The sequence below is a fragment of the Oncorhynchus gorbuscha genome, linkage group LG05, assembly GCF_021184085.1.
Source record: "Oncorhynchus gorbuscha isolate QuinsamMale2020 ecotype Even-year linkage group LG05, OgorEven_v1.0, whole genome shotgun sequence".
In the NCBI taxonomy this organism is placed as follows: Eukaryota; Metazoa; Chordata; class Actinopteri; order Salmoniformes; family Salmonidae; genus Oncorhynchus; species Oncorhynchus gorbuscha.
In genome coordinates this window covers 28,991,472-29,015,241 of record NC_060177.1, presented here as the reverse complement: position 1 = coordinate 29,015,241, position 23,770 = coordinate 28,991,472, and the positions used below count along the sequence as shown (strand labels likewise).

Sequence of the window (23,770 nt, the reverse complement as noted above, 5' to 3'; positions counted from 1 at the left end):
CACACACACACACACACACACACACACACACACACACACACACACACACACACTATCCTGAGTGTGTGTGTAACTGAAGGCTCACCTTGGACCACCAGACGTCCCTGAGCGGTTCTGCGTACACGGGTCCCTGGTTTGTTGGCAGCGCAGACGTAGACGCCAGAGTGCTGGACCCCGACATCTGTGATCATCAGGTTCCCTGTACCCAGCACCTGGATGCCCTCCACACCTATCGGACGGCCATCTGAGGAGAGAGGACAGGAGGAGAATAGAGAAGAGGAGGAAAGGAAGGGAGGGGAGGAGAGTAGACAATAGGACAGGAGATGAAATTAGGGAAGGGATAGAGATAGAGAAAGAGAGAGAAGAGGAAAGGAGTGAGATAGCAAATTAGCCGAGTTAGCTTAGAATAAAAAATAAAAAACACTTTAAATATACTAAAAAAGGCTATAAAAATACCAAGGGAGATAAATGATTGATTAAACATACTATAATGTACACAAAATATATATACGCTGGAGAAGAGGAGACGCTGGAGGTGACTGTATAGTTCCCTTAATTAAGGAAAAGCAAATTTAGTAAATCCGTTTTCTCTGTGAGAGCTTCCCATGTCTGGAATACACTGCCATCAGACACACATAACTGCACCACCTATCACACTTTCACAAAAAACATGAAGACATGGCTAAAGGTCAATCAGATTTGTGAACATGGTCCCTAGCTGTGTGTTGCCGCTTTCCATGTCTGTTGTCTGTAGCTTGTGAGGTGTGGAAACACTTTGTTGCTTTTATGGATTTTGTTTTGCTGCTTTTTGTTCTATGTTGCTCTGTCTGTATGCTACGTCTTGCTTGTCCTATGTTTCTCTGTCTGTATGTTACGTCTTGCTTGTCCTATGTTGCTCTGTCTGTATGTTACGTCTTGCTTGTCCTATGTTGCTCTGTCTGTATGCTATGTCTTGCTTGTCCTATGTTGCTCTGTCTGTATGCTATGTCTTGCTTGTCCTATGTTGCTCTGTCTGTATGCTATGTTTTACTTGTCCTATGTTGCTCTGTCTGTATGCTACGTCTTGCTTGTCCTATGTTGCTCAGTCTGTATGCTATGTCTTGCTTGTCCTATGTTGCTCTGTCTGTATGCTATGTCTTGCTTGTCCTATGTTGCTCTGTCTGTATGCTACGTCTTACTTGTCCTCTGTTGCTCTGTCTGTATGCTACGTCTTGCTTGTCCTATGTTGCTCTGTCTGTATGCTACGTCTTGCTTGTCCTATGTTGCTCTGTCTGTATGCTACGTCTTGCTTGTCCTATGTTGCTCTGCGTGTGCTCGCTGCTCAATGATTGTCTATTTTGTAATTGTTTTTAATAACCTGCCCAGGGACTGCGGTTGAAAATTAGCCGGCTGGCTAAAACCGGCACTTTTACTGAAACGTTGATTGATGTGCACTGTCCCTGTAAAAATAAAATGAAGTCAATAAAATTGCCCCATAACGCTGCAAAACACATTCCACAGTAAATATCAGAGCAGTTCTCACAAGTGTGACAGAGCACGTCTTGTGAGAATCACCATATTTAGTAGAAAGGTGTGCAAACGAGCGAGTGTATTGGGTGAGGGCCAAGGCCACGCCGACACAGTCAGTGACGCAGAAGAACTATGTTGCCACGACTCCATTATGTGTTAGTGTGTGTAATTGTATGTGTGTGTGAGGGGGTCTGTTTTACATCCCCAGTCCCGTCCTCCCCACCCCGCTCTGACAGGCTAGTGACACACACACATACATGCACACGCACACACACCAGTTTGATCTCACGGTTTGACAAAGCCCTCTACTGCCTTAGGCACACCATGCTTTAAACTGGGGAAATGCCCTCTGAGCAGGTAGAGCTACATGGATAAGCTAGGCTGCCACTCCCCTCTGTCCCTCCATCAAATACCCTGTCCTGCTCTCTGTCTCTTCCTATTTCAATGGCCTTATAATGGGGGTAGGACCAACAAAGACATGGCACAGCCGAAGATATTTCAGTCCCTCTCTATCTTTGTAACATCTGCGTCTTGTGTGTCCCGGCGTAGAGTGTTAAAGGGCTGTGCGGGGGACATGGCCGCTATGCTAAAAGCCTGCAGAGAAAGCAGACTGGCCATCCTCCTCTCCTCACATCTTCAAACAGACAGCTAGCAGACAGCTAGCCAGCCAGCCAGAGACTGGGACCATATGGTCTGGCCCAGGCCTTTTATAGGAGGGCAACACACATCTCCTCTGTGAACACTGTGTGCATCTGAGCAGAGCCACCACAAGGAAAGGGAGGGGCATTTGGAAACACTCCACAAACCTGGACCATGACAAGACAATGCACTGTGGGCTGAAGAGAAATGGAAAAAGGTGGACAGTGCATCCAGACAGAGTTCACGAGAATGCCTTCAAAATAGAATATACAAACCTCAGCCCTTTCCGTGTTCTTGTAGCTGCAGCGAACAGCACCAGCAGTGGGCTGTAGGCGACAGGACTTTCAGTAGAACATAGGAACCTATTATTCAGACATATTTACAATCCAATTGAAACAGCCCGGTCAGCTATGTCAGCAAGTGGAGTTTCCTATTGACTGTAGTAGAAGCTATGGCTAGAACAGTATAACTTAAACATGCTCCATGGTACTATTAAGTGCAAGCCTCAGGCTCTCAGCCTGACCCTCCCACTCCCAGCCCCAGTCATAACTAAAGGAGTGGCTAAACAACTGTGAACCATATAATGGCCGTTATTACCCTTCTACAATAAGCCTGACTCAAGTCGGGCTAGCTGCTGAGTGAACTGTAAAATCAACAGATGGCTAACTCTTATCTCTCCAGACACACTCTCTCTCACAGAAACTTGATCTCTCTCTCGGTCTCTATCTGTCTGTGTGTGTGTGTGTGTGTGTATGTGCTGTCTGAATGGATGCCGCTATCTCTATGTCAGTCTGTAATGTAGTTAGTGTCAAAGCAGGCAGAGAGCCAGCAAAAAGTAGCCCAGAGAGCACCAGTGCTGATGAATGAAAAGCTCCAAACAAACTCTGGCATTAAGGAATGACTGATGTGAATCTATTAAATTCATTATCCAGCTTATCCCCAGGCCGTCACTCCCTGTAATCTAATACACTAAAATCCAGAGGCGTCATGCCCACAAGGAGACGTGCCCCCTCAGATTTGTCCTGTTTTTAAAATTTTCAGATGTTAAATGAATAACTTTTTTTTGAAGCCCCCGCTTCATCATCATTATTTATAAAAAAGATCTATCAGCAGTATTTTGCAGAGGGGACATACTGACTATCACCCCCCATTCTTCCCAGATGCACCACAGAGCAAAGATATGCTTCGTCAGCGGAGGAGAGAGAGTATCGAGTAACACACACAGTGTATGATTTGATTTTAACTGCCGGTGATGGGCAGGATTCGCAGGAGGAATGTTTGTAAATGAATTTGATCAAGCTATGTGGCCTATTGATTCCTTTTTGATTAATAAATAAAACAAAAAATGTTGTTGTTTCTCTGTAATACTAGTCACCTACCAATTTTATCAAGTTGGCTTTAGCTAGCCCAGATAGGTTCCCAATCTCCCAACCTCATAATTAGCTACCAAGCCATTTCAGGCTATAACTCAAGATAGAGTAGCTTGAATAACTATCTCTGCTGGCTTGCCTGCAGGCAAGGTTGCTAGACTTTAGAAAATACTAAAATAGCTTTGAATATTGGGTTATTGTACTATATACCGGTGTGGCAGTTCTAGTAAACATCTAAGGCATAAAAGTTAGTAAAGCTGCAATATGTACCTTTTAGGGCAACCTGACCAAATTTACATAGAAATGTGAGTAATAGATCTGTCATTTTCATCGAAAGCAGGTCTAAGTAGCGGTTGATCTGTTCTATGTGTGCTATTTCTATGCTTCCCGGTCTTAACCTCTTATGGATCCCTTCACGTGCCAATCCATTTAGCATGATCGATTTGACAACATCCAGTGAAATGGCAACGCGCCAAATTCAAACTACAGGATTATCAATATTCAACATTCACGAACATATATATGTTACACATCAAAATAAAGCTTAACTTCTTGTTAATCCAGCCGCTGTGTCAGATTTCAAAAAGGCTTTATGTCGAAAGCAGACCATGCGATTATCTGAGACACAGCGCCCCGCATACAAACACATGAAAATCATATTTCATTCAGACAGGTGCGCCACAAAAGTCAGAAATAGCGATATAATTAATACCTTACTTTTGAAGATCTTCTTCTGTTGGCACTCCAAAATGTTCCAGAAACATTACAAATGGTCCTTTTGTTCAATAATGTCCTTCTTTATGTCCCAAAAATGTCAATTTATTTGATTCAGAAATACACCGGTTTCAACTCGCCCAACATGCCTACAAAGTATCTAATAAATTACCTGTAAACTTGGTCCAAACATTTCAAACAACGTTCCTAATCCAACCTCAGGTACCCTAAAACGTAAACAAACAATCGATCAAATTTAAGACGGAATAAACTGTTTCTAATACCGGATAAAAACATTGTGAAGCGCGTTCCAGTTCACGCTCACCAACACAGTAGAGTCCATCTGTAGTGACACTTACAATGAATAGCACTAACTCTTCATTTCTCAAAAGAAAAACATCAACCAATTTCTAAAGACTGTTGACATCTTTTGGAAGCAATAGGAACTGCAACCAGGTTCCTCATAAATAGGAAATTAGAAAACAATTGGAAAACACAATGACCACAAAAATAAATTTCCCTGGATGGATTGTGCTCGGGGTTTCACCTGCCAAATCAGTTATACTCACAGACATTATTCTAACAGTTTTAGAAACGTCAGAGTGTTTTCTATCCAAATCTACTACTTATATGCATATCCTAGCTTCTGGGCCAGAGTAGCAGGCAGTTTACTTTGGGCACACTTTTCATCCGGACGTCAAAATACTTGTTTGTCACAAACTGAAATTGGGTGATCTATTTTAATTTTTATGTAACCCCTTTTTTTCTCCCCAATTTCATGTTATCCAATTGGTAGTAGTTACAGTCTTGTCTCATCGCTGCAACTCCCATACGGACTCAGGAGAGGCGAAGGTCGAGAGCCATGCGTCCTCCGAAACACAACCCAACAAAGCCACCCTTCTTCTTGACACAATGCCCATCCAACCCGGAAGCCAGTCACACCAATGTGTCGGAGGAAACATCTGGCGACCTGGTCAGCATGCACTCTGCCCGGCCCGCTACAGGAGTCACTAGTGCGCGATGAGACAAGGATATCCCTGCTGGCCAAACCCTCCCTAACCCGGACGACTCTGGGCCAATTGTGCACCGCCCCATGGGCCTCCAGGTCGCGGCCGGCTGCGACAGAGCCTGGACTCGAACCCAGAATCTCTGGTGGCACAGCTAGCCTTAGACTACTGCGCCACCCGGGAGGCCCTTATTTGAATTTGAGCAACCAGGAAATGGCAGAGCAATTTCTGCATATTGCACCTTTAAAGAATCAATGTGCATCATTAATTAAAATTACAATTGAAAAGCTAAAGAGGTATGCTTAAATAACCTATGCAGAAAATCATATATAGAGATGGCGCCAACAGACACGACAGCTCTGCTTCGAGCTCCTAAACAACGCTGCAGTATTTAGATTTGTTTGTGTGTAATTTCTTACTTTATTAGACCAGAACATTTTTTTGTGTTATTACATACAGCCGGAAATAACCTTTGGATATCAGAGCGGCGGTAACTCACCAGCATTACGACCAGGAATAAGACTTTCCCGAACTGGACCCTTCATTCTCACCTCCCAGGTGAATTGAACTTATCCCAGAGGCTGCTCCAATATGCCGCCGGTGGAGAGAGGTATTCAGAGTGGACTTCTAGTCTGACTCACGAGGCGTGCACGCCATCTACCGCTTCTGAGTATATTACTCGCTAATGTTCAGTCTCTGGACTATAAAGTAGTCGAGCTCAGGGCGAGGATCTCCTTCCAGCTAGACATCAGGGACAGTAACATACTCTGTTTCACAGAATCATGGCTCTCTCCGGTTATACTGTCCCCGTTCTTAAAGGTGCTCTGTGCAACTGGGTCCTGGACTTCCTGACATGCCGACCCCAGGTGGTGAAGGTAAGATACAACACCTCCACTTTGCTGATCCTCAACACAGGGGCCCCACAAGGGCACATGCTCAGCCCCCTCCTGTACTCCTTGTTCACCTATGACTGCGTGGTCACGCACACCTCCAACTCAATCATCATGTTTGCAGACGACACAACAGTAGTAAGCCTGACTACCAAATCAAATCAAATTGTATTTGTCACATACACATGGTTAGCAGATGTTAATGCGAGTGTAGCGAAATGCTTGTGCTTCTAGTTCCGACAATGCAGTAATAACCAACAAGTAATCTAACTAACAATTCCAAAACTACTGTCTTATACACATTATAAGGGGATAAAGATTATGTACATAAGGATATATGAATGAGTGATGGTACAGAGCAGCATAGGCAAGATACAGTAGATGGTATCGAGTAGAGTATATACATATGAGATGAGTATGTAAACAAAGTGGCATAGTTAAAGTGGCTAGTGATACATGTATTACATAAGGATGCAGTCGATGATATAGAGTACAGTATATACGTATGCATATGAGATTAATAATGTAGGGTAAGTAACATTATATAAGGTACCAACAATGACAAGACAGCCTACAGGGAGGAGGTGAGGGCCCTGGGGGAGTGGTGCCAGGAAAATAACCTCTCCCTCAATGTCAACAAAATGAAGGAGCTGATCATGGACATCAGGAAACAGCAGAGGGAGCACACCCCTATCCACATCAAAAGTAGAGAAGGTAAAAAGCTTTAAGTTAGTCAGCATACACATCACTGACAATCTGAAATGGTCCACCCTCACAGACATTGTGGTGAAGAAGGCTGAAGAAATTTGGCTTGGCCCCTAAGACCCTCACAAACTTTTATAGATGTTCATTTGAGAGCATCCTGTCGGACTGTATCACTGTATCGGACTGTTACGGTAACTGCACCGCCAGCAACCGCAGGGCTCTCCAGAGGGTGGTGCGGTCTGCCCAACGCATCACCGGAGGCACACTGCCTGCCTTTCAGAACACATACAGCACCCGATGTCACAGGAAGGCCAAAGATACAATTAAGGACATCAACCACCCTAGCCACTGCCTGTTCACCGCGCTATCATCCAGAAGGTGAGATCAGTACAGGTGCATCAAAGCTGGGACCGAGAGACTGAAAAACAGCTTCCATCTCAAGGCCATCAGACTGTTAAATAGCCATCACTAGCCGGCCACCACTCGGTTACTCAACCCCACAATTTAGAGGCTGCTGCCCTATGTACATAGACATGGAATCACATGGTCACTTTAATAATGGAACACTAGTCATTTTAATAATGTTTACATGCTGCTTTACTCATTTCATATGTATATACTGGATTCTACTGCATTTTAATCAATGCCACTCCGACATTGCTCGTCCTAATATTTATATATTTCTTAATTCAATTCATTAATTTTAGATTTGTGTGTATTATTGTGAATTGCTAGATATTACTGCCCTGTTGGAGCTAGGAACACATTTCGCTACACCCACAATAACATCTGCTAAATATGTGTATTTGACCAATACAATTTTATTATTATTTTTTCTTTTACATAAAATTAGGCAATAATTATTATGGGTCTAGATTGCAGGAAAAAGCTGTTTTTCATGTGTTTGAAAAATGAAAAATTCTCAAACTATACCACCCCCTCCATCTTTACATACTTTGTGCCCCCCTCTAAAATAATGGCTGCATGACGCCCCTGTTGAAATCCCATCCTGTCAGCATTTAATTACAGCAACATCGTGCAAGGCAATATCCACAATCTGATTATGGCTCCTCTCTGGTTGGGGAGGGGCTGCAATTTACATTTTGAACAGCAAATCAGATTGGATAATAGCTTAGAAAAACAAATATCAGATTGCAAAATTGGTAGTGGCAGAGTCTGAGTGATAGCCAAGAGGAACGTTTAAAGTGTGGGGGGCTGAATCCTGCCTGGGCTCAACACCTCTAAGCAATTACGGTGGATCTCCAACCGTCTGTCACTTACTCACTTTAGAGGTTCATCTCGACCAGGAGAGTAAAGAATACATTCATCAAAAAATAAGATTGTGTTTAGCCCCGCAAAGACTCATATAGGCTGCAATCCCCTGCTTCATGTGTACAGAAGATGAATGTTCTATTAGACATGACATAAAGGAACATACTACACGTATGTACACAATTCAGAGATGAGCTAACCCAGACACACATACATACATGCACACACACATCCACACAACTGTACGTGCGTACAAAAACACACACAAATACACACTGGACAGCAGTAGCCTACTTAATCACTGTGCTGTACCACATTAGAAGCAGTCACAGAACACAGCTTTTTTTTCTCCATTCATTTATATCAAGGTCAGCAAGATAATGTCTGGTAAATAGGCTTTCAACATTCCAAATCATTTGGATCCATCTGGGAAACAATGGGATCCGTGTATGCAGTGAAGGCAGCATACAATGACCAATTTCACACACAAAGCCGCTGTATCTTAATGTATCAAAATATCCCGTTTAACAGAATGTCCTCTTCAATCTCTGTATTTTGCCTGTGTGCTTTATATAAATGTTTATATAATTCAGCTATACTACTATGGTGACATGGTTTTATGTCAGCTGCAGTAGTGATGTAAGTCGGGTTTCGGATGATTGCAAACTAGACAAGCAATCTAGCATGGAACCTTGTGGAAGATAGAAGGGTTCTATAGCCCTTAAGGTCTGAGAGGCAGGGGGGTTTAACCCCTGTTCAGCACCCTGAAGGCTGCAGCTTTGATTTGATGTAAAAGAGACAGCGGGGTTTTGGTCTTACCAAGCCTGCTCCATGACACGATGGGGCGGGGATATCCTGTGGCAACACATTCCAAGATGGCCGTCTGGTGAACGGTGAGAGTGAGGTTTTCAGGACCCACGAGGATCATGGGCTCTTTGTAAACAGAAGACTGGGATACTGGGGGAGAAGAGAGTGACGCAAGCGTGAGCGTGCAAGAGCTTTATGGATTGCAACATTTAATTGGATTTCACTGTTCTGCATCATCTTGGCGATGACACTGTGTGAGATGATGCATAGCCACATATTTGTGTGTTGGGTGGGTATCTAGGGAAGGTGTGTATGTGTGTGAGCATGTATGTACAGTGGGGCAAAAAAAGTATTTAGTCAGCCACCAATTGTGCAAGTTCTCCCACTTAAAAAGATGAGAGAGGCCTGTAATTTTCATCATAGGTACACTTCAACTACGACGGACAAAATGAGGAAAAGAAATCCAGAAAATCACATTGTAGGATTTTTATGAATTTATTTGCAAATTATGGTGGAAAATATTTATGTATGTATGTATGTATGTATGTATGTATGTATGTATGTATGTATGTATGTATGTATGTATGTATGTATGTATGTATGTATGTATGTATGTATGTATGTATGTATGTATGTATGTATGTATGTATGTATGTATGTATTAGAGGTCGACCGATTAATCGGAATGGCCGATTAATTAGGGCCGATTTCAAGTTTTCATAACAATCTGAAATCTGTATTTTTGGGCGCTGATTTGCAGATTTTTTTTACACCTTTATTTAATCTTTATTTAACTGGGCAAGTCAGTTAAGAACACATTCTTATTTTCAATGACGGCTTAGGAACGGTGGGTTAACTGCCTCGTTCAGAGGCAGAAAGACAGATTTTCACCTTGTCAGCTCGGGGGATCCAATCTTGCAACCTTACAGTTAACTAGTCCAACGCAATAACGACCTGCCTCTCTCTCGTTGCACTCCACAAGGAGACTGTTAGGCAGTAAGCCAAGGTAAGTTGCTAGCTAGCATTAAACTTATCTTATAAAAAACAATCAATCATAATCACTAGTTAACTACACATGGTTGATGATATTACTAGATATTATCTAGCGTGTCCTGTGTTGCATATAATCTGACTGAGCATACAAGCATACAACTATCTAAGTATCTGACTGAGTGGTGGTAGGCAGAAGCAGGCGGGTAAACATTCATTCAAACAGCACTTTCGTGCGTTTTGCCAGCAGCTCTTCGTTGTGTGTCAAGCATTGCGCTGTTTATGACTGTAAACCTATCAACTCCCGAGATGAGGCTGGTGTGACCGAAGTGAAATGGCTGGCTAGTTAGCGCGTGCTAATAGCGTTTCAAACTTCACTCGCTCTGAGCCTTGGGGTGGTTGTTTCCCTTGCTCTGCATGGGTAATGCTGCTTCGATGTGGTGGCTGTTGTCGTTGCTGGTTCAAGCCCAGGGAGGAGCGAGGAGAGGGACGGAAGCTATACTGTTACACTGGCAATACTAAAGTGCCTTTAAGAACATCCAATAGTCAAAGGTTAATGAAATACAAATGGTATAGAGGGAAATAGTCCTATAATAACTATAACCTAAAACTTCTTACCTGGGAACACTGAAGACTCATGTTAAAAGGAACCACCAGCTTTCGTATGTTCTCATGTTCTGAGCAAGGAACTGAAACGTTAGCTTTCTTACATAGCACATATTGCACTTTTACTTTCTTCTCCAACACTTTGTTTTTGCATTATTTCAACCAAATTGAACATGTTTCATTATCTATTTGAGGCTAAATTGATTTTATTGATGTATTATATTAATTTAAAATAAGTGTTAATTCAGTATTGTTGTAATTGTCATTATTACAAATAAATCTCTCTCTCTTTTTTATTTATTTTTTAAATCGGCAGATTAATCGGTTTCGGGTTTTTTGGTCGTCCAAGAATCGGTATCGGTGTTGAAAAATCATAATCGGTCGAGCTCTAGTATGTATGCATGTATGAGTAATGAGACCTGAGACGGTGAGGCGAGCCCCGGCACTGTGCTTTACTCCTGCACTGTTGTGGGCCACACAGCAGAACACACCACTATCCTCCTGACGCAGACCGGTGATCTGCAGAACACCAGTGGGGAGCAGGGTATACCTGACAGAGAGAAGGAATGGGAGGAGGGTGGGGGAGAGAGAGAGGGTGGGGGAGGGAGGGCAGAGAGAGAAAGGGAAAGAGAGAGAGGGAGGGGGGAGAAGAGAGAGAGGGAGAGAAAAAGAAAGAGAATCAAGGGAGTAGATCATTGTTTGCTTGATTAAGTGTGTTTACACATGCAATGTAAACTCAATTTCAAACAGCTAGACAGACACAAGGGACACTGGATTCCAGGTGGTGTTGATCTGAGCTGAGTGAGGTTTGGCTGGGTAACAGGTAAGTGAAGGTTGTGAAGCTGCTACAGTGAATGTGTTAACAGCCAGAGTTCTGTGTGCAGGTACAGTAGACCTACAGTAGTTGGTAGGCACAGCCGAGGTGATTAACACAGAGGAACCCTACTTTACTGTACCTCTCATCCTTAGTGTCCACGGAGCGGCCATCTTTCTCCCAGCTGATGGCAGGCTCAGGCAGGCCGTGAATCTGGCACTGGAATCGCCCCATGCCCGCCTCCTCCGCACGCACTGACCGCGGCTGGACATGGAACTCCGTCATCGCTGGAGAGAAAGGGGAGATGCAGCTGTCAATTCAATGTTTGAAAACCTACACAATGTTTTTATTTATTTTTAAAGCGTCTTTCGTATAGGTCTACAGTAAATACTACTGCCATGTACAGTACCAGCGTACTAATGTCCTAAACTCAGTGGCATACCAGCCCAGGTAATCAACCAATAACCAGCGAGGTATTAACCTACAGTTCTTTTTATACCGCACTCGAAGGCAATTAACTTGTTGGCAAAAAAAAAAGATTCAAAAAAGTAAATAATGTCTCCATCTTTCAGTGGAATGAGTCATAATCCAGTGGCTTTATCTAAAGCAACACTGGGCAGCTCTTAACCTTGAGCAGACACATTGCAATAATATGAACCAAATGAGCAGCCAAGACTGCAGTCTGACCAGGGCAGGGAGCTGCCATGTGGTTAGGTAATTACCTGTGTTCTGCTGTCAGCAACCACTGTGCAGGGAACCCTAGTGATCATTACCTCTAGTTCTATGGGGAAAGCCTGTGCTTGGATAATCTGGCACCCATCAGTGACAATGAGTAAATTAAAGGTTCCTAGTTAGCCGTGACACTGAGTAAATGAGAGGCTCCTAGATAGCTTCGGCTCATATGCTATGCTATGCTAACAAACACAGCTGGGCTCAGAGACAGAGACCTCTGACAACAGCTCCATGGATAAAGAGTAAACACTGAACCACTGTAGTGAGTGCTCCACTTCATCAGATGGGGAGGGACATTTATATACAAACAATAGGGTTCTGGGGGAGAGTAATGACAGTGTGAGTGGCCAGGCCAGGGCTGCAGATGTACTGTAGTGCTGTGGCCAAACAACGGACAGTCAGCTAGGTCACTTCCTAAACTAGATAAATGAAGTCCAATTAGCACCCTTTTACTGTGCCCAGTGATTAAACAGTATGGTCAAATAGAGGAAGGGGGCAGGTGGGAGAGGACAGTGATGTAGGGAAGGAAGGGGGCAGGTGGGAGAGGACAGGGATGTAGGGAAGGAAGGGGGCAGGTGGGAGAGGACAGGGATGTAGGGAAGGAAGGGGGCAGGTGGGAGAGGACAGTGATGTAGGGAAGGAAGGGGGCAGGTGGGAGAGGACAGGGATGTAGGGAAGGAAGGGGGCAGGTGGGAGAGGACAGTGATGTAGGGAAGGAAGGGGGCAGGTGGGAGAGGACAGTGATGTAGGGAAGGAAGGGGGCAGGTGGGAGAGGACAGGGATGTAGGGAAGGAAGGGGGCAGGTGGGAGAGGACAGTGATGTAGGGGAGGAAGGGGGCAGGTCGGAGAGGACAGTGATGTAGGGAAGGAAGGGGGCAGGTGGGAGAGGACAGTGATCTAGGGAAGGAAGGGGGCAGGTTGGAGAGGACAGTGATGTATGGGAGGAAGGGGGCAGGTGGTAGAGGACAGTGATGTAGGGGAGGAAGGGGGCAGGTGGGAGAGGACAGTGATTTAAGGAAGGAACGGGGCAGGTGGGAGAGGACAGTGATGTAGGGAGGGAAGGGGGAAGGTGGGAGAGGACAGTGATTTAAGAAAGGAAGGGGGCAGGCGGGAGAGGACAGTGATTTAAGGTAGGAAGGGGGCAGGTGGGAGAGGACAGTGATGTAGGGAGGGAAGGGGGAAGGTGGGAGAGGACAGTGATTTAAGGAAGGAAGGGGGCAGGTGGGAGAGGACAGTGATTTAAGGAAGGAAGGGGGCAGGTGGGAGAGGACAGTGATGTAGGGAAGGAAAGGGGCAGGTGGGAGAGGACAGTGATGTAGGGAAGGAAAGGGGCAGGTGGGAGAGGACAGTGATTTAAGGAAGGAAGGGGGCAGTTGGGAGAGGACAGTGATGTAGGGAAGGAAAGGGGCAGGTGGGAGAGGACAGTGATGTAGGGAAGGAAAGGGGCAGGTGGGAGAGGACAGTGATGTAGGGAGGGAAGGGGGAAGGTGAGAGAGGACAGTGATGTAGGGAAGGAAGGGGGCAGGTGGGAGAGGACAGTGATTTAAGGAAGGAAGGGGGCAGGTGGGAGAGGACAGTGATTTAAGGAAGGAAGGGGGCAGGTGGGAGAGGACAGTGATGTAGGGAAGGAAAGGGGCAGGTGGGAGAGGACAGTGATGTAGGGAAGGAAGGGGGCAGGTGGGAGAGGACAGTGATGTAGGGAAGTAAGGGGCCAGGTGGGAGAGGACAGTGATAATATAATAATAATATAATATATGCCATTTAGCAGACGCTTTTATCCAAAGCGACTTACAGTCATGTGTGCATACATTCTACGTATGGGTGGTCCCGGGGATCGAACCCAGTGATGTAGGGAAGGAAGGGGGCAGGTGGGAGAGGACAGGGATGTAGGGAAGGAAGGGGGCAGGTGGGAGAGGACAGTGATGTAGGGAAGGAAGGGGGCAGGTGGGAGAGGACAGTGATGTAGGGAAGGAAGGGGGCAGGTGGGAGAGGACAGGGATGTAGGGAAGGAAGGGGGCAGGTGGGAGAGGACAGTGATGTAGGGGAGGAAGGGGGCAGGTCGGAGAGGACAGTGATGTAGGGAAGGAAGGGGGCAGGTGGGAGAGGACAGTGATGTAGGGAAGGAAGGGGGCAGGTGGGAGAGGACAGTGATGTATGGGAGGAAGGGGGCAGGTGGGAGAGGACAGTGATGTAGGGGAGGAAGGGGGCAGGTGGGAGAGGACAGTGATTTAAGGAAGGAACGGGGCAGGTGGGAGAGGACAGTGATGTAGGGAGGGAAGGTGGAAGGTGGGAGAGGACAGTGATTTAAGAAAGGAAGGGGGCAGGCGGGAGAGGACAGTGATTTAAGGTAGGAAGGGGGCAGGTGGGAGAGGACAGTGATGTAGGGAGGGAAGGGGGAAGGTGGGAGAGGACAGTGATTTAAGGAAGGAAGGGGGCAGGTGGGAGAGGACAGTGATTTAAGGAAGGAAGGGGGCAGGTGGGAGAGGACAGTGATGTAGGGAAGGAAAGGGGCAGGTGGGAGAGGACAGTGATGTAGGGAAGGAAAGGGGCAGGTGGGAGAGGACAGTGATTTAAGGAAGGAAGGGGGCAGGTGGGAGAGGACAGTGATGTAGGGAAGGAAAGGGGCAGGTGGGAGAGGACAGTGATGTAGGGAAGGAAAGGGGCAGGTGGGAGAGGACAGTGATGTAGGGAGGGAAGGGGGAAGGTGAGAGAGGACAGTGATGTAGGGGAGGAAGGGGGCAGGTGGGAGAGGACAGTGATGTAGGGAAGGAAAGGGGCAGGTGGGAGAGGACAGTGATTTAAGGAAGGAAGGGGGCAGGTGGGAGAGGACAGTGATGTAGGGAAGGAAAGGGGCAGGTGGGAGAGGACAGTGATGTAGGGAAGGAAAGGGGCAGGTGGGAGAGGACAGTGATGTAGGGAAGGAAAGGGGCAGGTGGGAGAGGACAGTGATTTAAGGAAGGAAGGGGGCAGGTGGGAGAGGACAGTGATGTAGGGAAGGAAAGGGGCAGGTGGGAGAGGACAGTGATGTAGGGAAGGAAAGGGGCAGGTGGGAGAGGACAGTGATGTAGGGAGGGAAGGGGGAAGGTGGGAGAGGACAGTGATTCAAGGAATGAAGGGGGCAGGTGGGAGAGGACAGTGATTTAAGGAAGGAAGGGGGCAGGTGGGAGAGGACAGTGATTTAAGGAAGGAAGGGGGCAGGTGGGAGAGGACAGTGATTTAAGGAAGGAAAGGGGCAGGTGGGAGAAGACAGTGATTTAAGGAAGGAAGGGGAAGGTGGGAGAGGACAGTGATTTAAGGAAGGAAGGGGCAGGTGGGAGAGGACAGTGATGTAGGGAAGGAAAGGGGCAGGTGGGAGAGGACAGTGATGTAGGAAGGAAAGGGGCAGGTGGGAGAGGACAGTGATGTAAGGGGAGGGAAGGGGGAAGGTGGGAGGGACAGTGATGTAGGGGAGGAAGGGGGCAGGTGGGAGAGGACAGTGATGTAGGGAAGGAAAGGGGCAGGTGGGAGAGACAGTGATTTAAGGAAGGAAGGGGGCAGGTGGGAGAGGACAGTGATGTAGGGAAGGAAAGGGGCAGGTGGGAGAGGACAGTGATGTAGGGAAGGAAAGGGGCAGGTGGGAGAGGACAGTGATGTAGGGAAGGAAAGGGGCAGGTGGGAGAGGACAGTGATTTAAGGAAGGAAGGGGCAGGTGGGAGAGGACAGTGATGTAGGGAAGGAAAGGGGCAGGTGGGAGAGGACAGTGATGTAGGGAAGGAAAGGGGCAGGTGGGAGAGGACAGTGATGTAGGGAGGGAAGGGGGAAGGTGAGAGAGGACAGTGATGTAGGGAGGAAGGGGGCAGGTGGGAGAGGACAGTGATTTAAGGAAGGAAGGGGCAGGTGGGAGAGGACAGTGATTTAAGGAAGGAAGGGGGCAGGTGGGAGAGGACAGTGATGTTAGGGAAGGAAAGGGGCAGGTGGGAGAGGACAGTGATGTAGGAAGGGAATGGGGAAGGTGGGAGAGGACAGTGATGTAGGGAAGGAAAGGGGCAGGTGGGAGAGGACAGTGATGTAGGGAGGGAAGGGGGAAGGTGGGAGAGGACAGTGATTCAAGGAATGAAGGGGGCAGGTGGGAGAGGACAGTGATTTAAGGAAGGAAGGGGGCAGGTGGGAGAGGACAGTGATTTAAGGAAGGAAGGGGGCAGGTGGGAGAGGACAGTGATTTAAGGAAGTAAGGGGCCAGGTGGGAGAAGACAGTGATTTAGGAAGGGGGCAGGGGGAGGACAGGTTTAAGGGAGAGGACAGTGATGTAGGGAAGGAAAGGGGCAGGTGGGAGAGGACAGTGATGTAGGGAAGGAAAGGGGCAGGTGGGAGAGGACAGTGATGTAGGGAATGAAGGGGGAAGGGTGGGAGAGGACAGTGATTTAAGGAGGGAAGGGGGCAGGTGGCTAACAGAGAGGACAGTGATAGAATAACAGCAGGGCTAGGAAGGGCCTAGGCTAACAGCAGACTAGTAACAGCAGCCTAGGCTAACAGCAGACTAGAATAACAGCAGCCTAGGCTAACAGCAGACTAAATAACAGCAGCCTAGGCTAACAGCAGACTAGAATAACAGCAGCCTAGGCTAACAGCAGACTAGAATAACAGCAGCCTAGAGCAGCCTGCTAGAATAACAGCAGAAGGAAGGGGCAGCCTAGGTAACAGCAGACAGAATAACAGCAGCCTAGGCTAACAGCAGACTAGAATAACAGCAGCAGGCTAACAGCAGACTAGGCAGCCTAGGCTACAGCAGACTAGAATAACAGCAGCCTAGGCTAACAGCAGACTAGAATAACAGCAGCCTAGGCTAACAGCAGACTAGAATAACAGCAGCCTAGGCTAACAGCAGACTAGAATAACAGCAGCCTAGGCTAACAGCAGACTAGAATAACAGCAGCCTAGGCTAACAGCAGACTAGAATAACAGCAGCCTAGGCTAACAGCAGACTAGAATAACAGCTAGCCTAGGCTAAACAGCAGACTAGAATAACAGCAGCCTAGGCTAACAGCAGACTAGAATAACAGCAGCCTAGGCTAACAGCAGACTAGAATAACAGCAGCCTAGGCTAACAGCAGACTAGAATAACAGCAGCCTAGGCTAACAGCAGACTAGAATAACAGCAGCCTAGGCTAACAGCAGACTAGAATAACAGCAGCCTAGGCTAACAGCAGACTAGAATAACAGCAGCCTAGGCTAACAGCAGACTAGAATAACAGCAGCCTAGGCTAACAGCAGACTAGAATAACAGCAGCCTAGGCTAACAGCAGACTAGAATAACAGCAGCCTAGGCTAACAGCAGACTAGAATAACAGCAGCCTAGGCTAACAGCAGACTAGAATAACAGCAGCCTAGGCTAACAGCAGACTAGAATAACAGCAGCCTAGGCTAACAGCAGACTAGAATAACAGCAGCCTAGGCTAACAGCAGACTAGAATAACAGCAGCCTAGGCTAACAGCAGACTAGAATAACAGCAGCCTAACAGGCTAACAGCAGCCTACTAACAGAGACTAGAATAACAGCAGCCTAGGCTAACAGCAGACTAGAATAACAGCAGCCTAGGCTAACAGCAGACTAGAATAACAGCAGCCTAGGCTAACAGCAGACTAGAATAACAGCAGCCTAGGCTAACAGCAGACTAGAATAACAGCAGCCTAGGCTAACAGCAGCAGTGAAAGATAAGTATGTTAACCAAAAAGTTTTCTGATGAGTGCTTTGCATTGATCTGTGTCAGTGTTGTGGACCGCCTGTAGGTTAATCGCTATTTGAATGGGGGAAAATAGCATTCCGTTGTCAGGGCTAAATGCGCTATGATAGTAAAATGCCTCTTCATGTAAAAAGCAACCCATAACCCATTGCCCATGAGAGAGACAATTAGCTTAAAAATAAAACAATCACTCGTGTGTCCTCAGAACCGTAGACTACATTTACAGTGTGCAACTGTAAACAATGTACTGTTAAAGCCACATGAGGTCTGAAACAGCAGTAGCTAAATTCTAAAGTTAGTTGTTTTATTCAATTAAGCATTTCAAACGTCAGGGTATATCCTTGTGTGTGACAACGTAACATGGACAATTACATTTCATTTAGACAAATCTTTTTAATCGTCAAAATACGCAACCCAAAAAATCGAAAAAAATGTTTGAAAAGTTAACTCCATTCAGATATCCAGATATTCGATTAACCGTGCTCATTCATCCATAATGTAGGGTAGACGCTACTCACATGGATATAGGAGAATAGTATGGGGAGTGACGGCATATAATGTATAGCCTAGATTGCATCATATAGGATCCATTCCAATTCCATCTGATTGGATGATTATACAGTGATGCCATACCATTTCATATAATGTAGCCTACCGTAAAGTGCTTTGAAAGATGCTACAGTGTGAGATTCAACATCAAAACCTTTGAAGGTCTCCTGTGTCTTCACACACTTCAAAAACCACAATACAAACTTGCTTCATGGAACTGACAGTCCAGTCTGGCTCACTCCCAATTGTTAACACATAACACACACATAGGCCACAGTGAATTTGTTGATCTCCATAGGTGTAAATTGACATTTGGGGAGATCTCACTTCATACATGTAAAATAATAGAACATACTGCAGGTTTATGCTTCAAACAACATCATCTCTGGAAGAGAACATGGCAGAATCCACAAAAACACTTGCGCAGTTACATCCATAATGTGTTTTTCCACTTTCGGCAGCTGCATTTCACATATCAGCTCCCTGTGGAACAAAGCAGTGATGTGGGCTCGGTGCTGTGATGTGGGGGTGGGGTACGCAACACAAACTCAATTAGAGAGAGGCCTGTCTTTTTCTCAGCTCTTCCACCGTCTTCAAGACAAGTGCACTTATTTAAATGTCAACTGTAATTAACTTGGACCAAGTAGGACTTATCTGAACACTCTTAGCATGACAAGAGGCCTAGACCCCCTCCTTGCCCTGTTCCTCTGTTCTTTTTCAACTGGTAAATGTATTTAAGCTAAGCTAGAACCCCGCGCGGCTCTACGGATCCCACAGAAAGCTCGCTACGTCCGGAGCGGATCCGCCTTCACACAGTCCTTTTTGTAGCGTGTTGTTTTTGTTAGCCCCAAGTCCCCGAAAAACAAAGGCGAAGGGAGAGAGTTAGTAAAAAAGAGAAAAAAGTCCGAACTAAAATGAGGCCTAGAGAGGGAAAAACGTTGATGGCCTTCTGGAAACGTGTAGGACTGAGGAAGAAGATGACGAAGATGTGCTGAAATGTTGCTGGAGCATTGTAAGCCCGTGCTGCACTGTGCCGTCAATTGTGTCGTCAATTAACATTTAATAAGTTGCATTTCAGTCTAAGCTCTAATGAGAAATGCTGCATTCCCTGTCAAGACTTGCCCCTAAAGTCTCCAAATGGAAGCATAGAGACCACCGTTCTGATTAAAATTTTACCAAGCTCATTTAGAATTCCTCGAACCCTGACTGCTTGCTCTTCAGAGGTTACATACAATAAAGGACAGGGAGAAATAAGGCTTCTGTAAATCCCTACACATACTTTCAGTAGCCTAATATATCTTAATTACTACCAGTACTAGAATGCTATGATTCCTTTGCCTCTGACACTCTCACCCAGCCTGACAAATGTACTGTACAGGCGGCCAACATCTGTTTTGTTTTCCCAGACACACTATACATTTAAACAGCTCATTTTAACTGAGGCATTTTAGGATTATTGCCTCTCTCAAGGACCCAACTATAATATCCCTATCTGAGACTAGCAACCTTGTGTGGCCACAATGAAATTAGCCTAACCTACTCCAAACGGCAATCTTCGTGGTCAATATTCGTGGATATATAAAAAAACATTGAACACAATCATGGCTTTGATTTCATCAGATGTATGTCCTTGAACCAATTACTTTAAAACCACACACAGACGAAGATAAACGGATAATTGAGTTGCTAATGGCAGCCTGCAGTACCTCGGTCACCCTTCAATTTAAGCTACTCCATGAGAGGGGGCAGCACTGAGCTAGCCTGCTAGAGTAGCTCAAACTGCGTATGCAATGTTTCCAAAAACTCCCTCATGTAGCAAGATGGTGACACGCTGAAATGACACTTCCTGATCTTTAAATGTGCCACTGAGCCCTCAGGTGTTGCTATGTTAATCAGGAACATGTCAAGACCTGACCCTCAGAGCCTACCTTCTATTGACCCTGTTGACTCATCAGTAGGAAAGATTTGTTTCTCTTTTGGTCCATTCAACAACAGAGCGATACGAACCTTGTTTCAGCAGGATGTTGTATCTATACCTTATGTCATGCCTTATTGGAATGGATTTATTGATAATATCTGTTGGAAAAAAGTTTGGATGTTGCCACACACATACCTACTTGTTAACAAAATTAAGGAAGTTTCCTTTAAAATTATTTATAAATATTATCCTGCCAACCACTATATGAAGAAGTTTAAGGAAAACATCAACTCAAATTGCTCCTTTTGTAATGACCACCCAGAAACAGTGTTGCATCTTTTTTGGCATTGTATTCATGTAAGAAAACTGTGGCAAGACATCAGTAGATTTATGATTGAACACTTTTATGAAGATTTTACACTATTGTGGAGAGATGTACTGTTTGGATACTTTACATAAAATAGAACTAAGCTGAAACCTTTTTATGTAATTCATTTCATTATTCTTTTGGCCAAATTTCATATACACAAATGTAAATTTACAAATAGAAAACCACATTTTCGTACACTACAAAAATAAAAGTATTTTGAGACGGTTAAATGCTCTACTAACAAAAAAGCTGTTAGAATTGTAAGTATATGCATGTCCCTTAAGGTCCTTGTGTAATTGTAATGTGATATTGTACCCCCTAGCCCCGCCCCTAGCTCGACTGTCCATTGTTTGTAATCTATGCATGCTTGTGTTCCCTCATATGCTTTATGTATTGATTTGTTGTTAATAAAAAACAATAAATAAATGCGCCACTGAGCATTCTCATAGGAAGCAATGGGGTGACGTCATCGATGGCTTCGTCCATATTTGAGAATCACACCCCAGTGACAGGCTCTTGGATGAAAACACTGTCAAGCCCCTGTTCCTTTACCTTAAAATGAGGCATATCCAGCAGCACAGCTCTGAGCAGAGCCCCTCATTTACTGTAACTAGTTGTACCCTATATCATGATCATCAAATCAAATGTTATTTGTCACATGCTTCGTAAACAACAGGTGTAGACTAAACAGTGAAATGCTTACCTTCGAGCCCTTCCCAAAAATGCAGAGTGAAAAATCGAAAAATAATAGAACAATTATTACACGAGGAACAAATACACAACGAGTAACGATAACTTGGCAATTAAAACTTGGCTATAATATAAATACAAGCAGTGGCCACTGTAATCTAGAGCACTATCAGACGGTACGAGTGTCAGCAGAGGCTCCTGTGTAGAGAATTGATTTAAGGGGAGCCTGGAGGTCCGTGCGGAGGTGGTGATACATATAGGTGTATTGGAACAGTCAGCCTAGGGAGCTTAGTGAACAGAACACCATCTACAGAAACAGAGAGAGAGGACTGAGCACATCACTGATGTGATTAAAGCAGCTCCCTTTCTTTTCACACATGTATACACAAGCAAGTACGCACGCATACACCGATTACACGCTGCTGTTTGTGCGCAGCCCATGGCCAACGCAGTCACAGGCACACAGAGGACACCGAGGCAAAAAGAGAGTGGGATAAGAAAACAAAGAGAGAAAAAAAGAGGGACGATCACCTCCTTATTAAAGAGCTTTCTTTCTGTTGCATCTGTGCCAAGTAGTCATCATGTCTCCTGATCTGGCTGTTGTGTGTCCCTGCAGACACGACCCCCCCCCCCCCCCCCCCTCCCAGAGGCTCCCTGCCCTCAACCCTCATGCATTAAACATGGTGAGGCTGCACATAGAGAAAGAGAGAGAGGCCCACACCTCCGCTCTGCTCCGCACCACCCGCTGCCATCACAGGGACACAGCCTGCTACAAATCCACACTGACACACACACAGCCCGGCCACACAGAAACACACAGACGAGAGAAGCATACAGTATTTATACACAACAGAAACACACAGATGAGAGAAGCACACAGTATTTATACACAACAGAAACACACAGACGAGAGAAGCACACAGTATTTATACACAACAGAAACACACAGATGAGAGAAGCACACAGTATTTATACACAACAGAAACACACAGACGAGAGAAGCACACAGTATTTATACACAACAGAAACACACAGACGAGAGAAGCACACAGTATTTATACACAACAGAAACACACAGACGAGAGAAGCACACAGTATTTATACACAACAGAAACACACAGACGAGAGAAGCACACAGTATTTATACACAACAGAAACACACAGACGAGAGAAGCACACAGTATTTATACACAACAGCACAACACTGCTAGGAGGCTGAGTATAAACCTGGCTATATGAAACACAAACACACACACAGGTTGATCAGCAGTAAGTCAGTGTGGCAGAAGGCCGGCAGTAGAGTCAGCAGTAGAGTCAGCAGTAGAGTCAGCAGTAGAGTCAGCAGTAGCGGCTCTCCAGTCAGCAGTAGACTTGTTTTTATAACCCTTTTTAGGATTCCTCATAGAGTGTTACTCTGGCAAGTGTTCAGAAACCCTAAGACATTATAACAGATCATCCGTTCCCAGTACAGAGCCACAGTGTAAATTAAGCAGATCTAATTACGGGGATAGAAGGCTGAGAGAGGACAGAGATCCATCCATTAAGGAGTGCAGGGGGAGAGGAACGTGATGCTTGGATGCAGCTGGTTTCACAATGACAATCACCACAGGAGTGTGAGGACTGAGAAAGTGACATGGATAGGAAATCTGCGAGCTCCCACAGACCCTGTAATATAACACAGTTGCAGAGTGGGTCAAACCTCTCATTTGATCTCAGCCAGGCAGGGACTCCCCACGATCCTCAGATTCCTGGAAGAGCCCAAAGGGATTTTTTATGGCATTCCACGAAAATACCACGAAACCTGCTCAATGTCAAATGTGATACAACAATTTCACACAGACTGATGGACACAAGAGTCTGATACAGACAAACAGACAGACAGTCAATAATGGAAAAAGCCAAGATGGAGAGAGTTCTCTTGGGCTTGATTTGATTTAACAGACAAAACACATACATGTGACAACTACATGGATAGTAAAATATAAAATTCCACCTATATGATAAGGCACTTCATGGGTTACACAGTGTCCCTGTGATGTACAGTACCAGTCAAAGGTTTGGACACACCTACTCATTTTGACTATTTTCTGACATTGTAGAATAATAGTGAAGACATCAAAACTATGAAATAACCAAAAAAGTACTACACAAATCAATATATATGTTATATATTTTACATAATATATATTTGAGATTCTTTAAAGTAGCACACTCTTGGCATTCTCTCAACGAGCTTAAACCCGTTAATTGGAATGTATATTTGTGAAATTTCTTTCCCTCTTAATGCGTTTGAGCCAATCAGTTGTATTGTAACAAGGTATGGGTGGTAAAAGACCAAGTCCACTTTATGGCAAGAACAGCTCAAATAAGCAAAGAGAAACGACAGTCCATCATTACTTTAAGACATGAAGGTCAGTCAATACGGAACATTTCAAGAACATTTAAAGTTTCTTCAAGTGCAGTCGCAA

General features: G+C 45.3%; 1 protein-coding gene across 1 annotated transcript in view; it reads right to left on the bottom strand.

The window, feature by feature from the left end:
• Positions 1 to 23,770, bottom strand: part of LOC124035792 (immunoglobulin superfamily DCC subclass member 3-like) — a 121,954-nt gene that overhangs the window by 42,592 nt on the left and 55,592 nt on the right. The window contains exons 3-6 of the mRNA XM_046349525.1: positions 11,466 to 11,610; positions 10,929 to 11,059; positions 8,926 to 9,063; positions 86 to 244 (exon numbers count right to left, since the gene is read on the bottom strand). Of these exons, the coding sequence (XP_046205481.1) occupies positions 86 to 244; positions 8,926 to 9,063; positions 10,929 to 11,059; positions 11,466 to 11,610 (573 nt within the window). The remainder of the gene's footprint in view (positions 1 to 85; positions 245 to 8,925; positions 9,064 to 10,928; positions 11,060 to 11,465; positions 11,611 to 23,770) is intronic.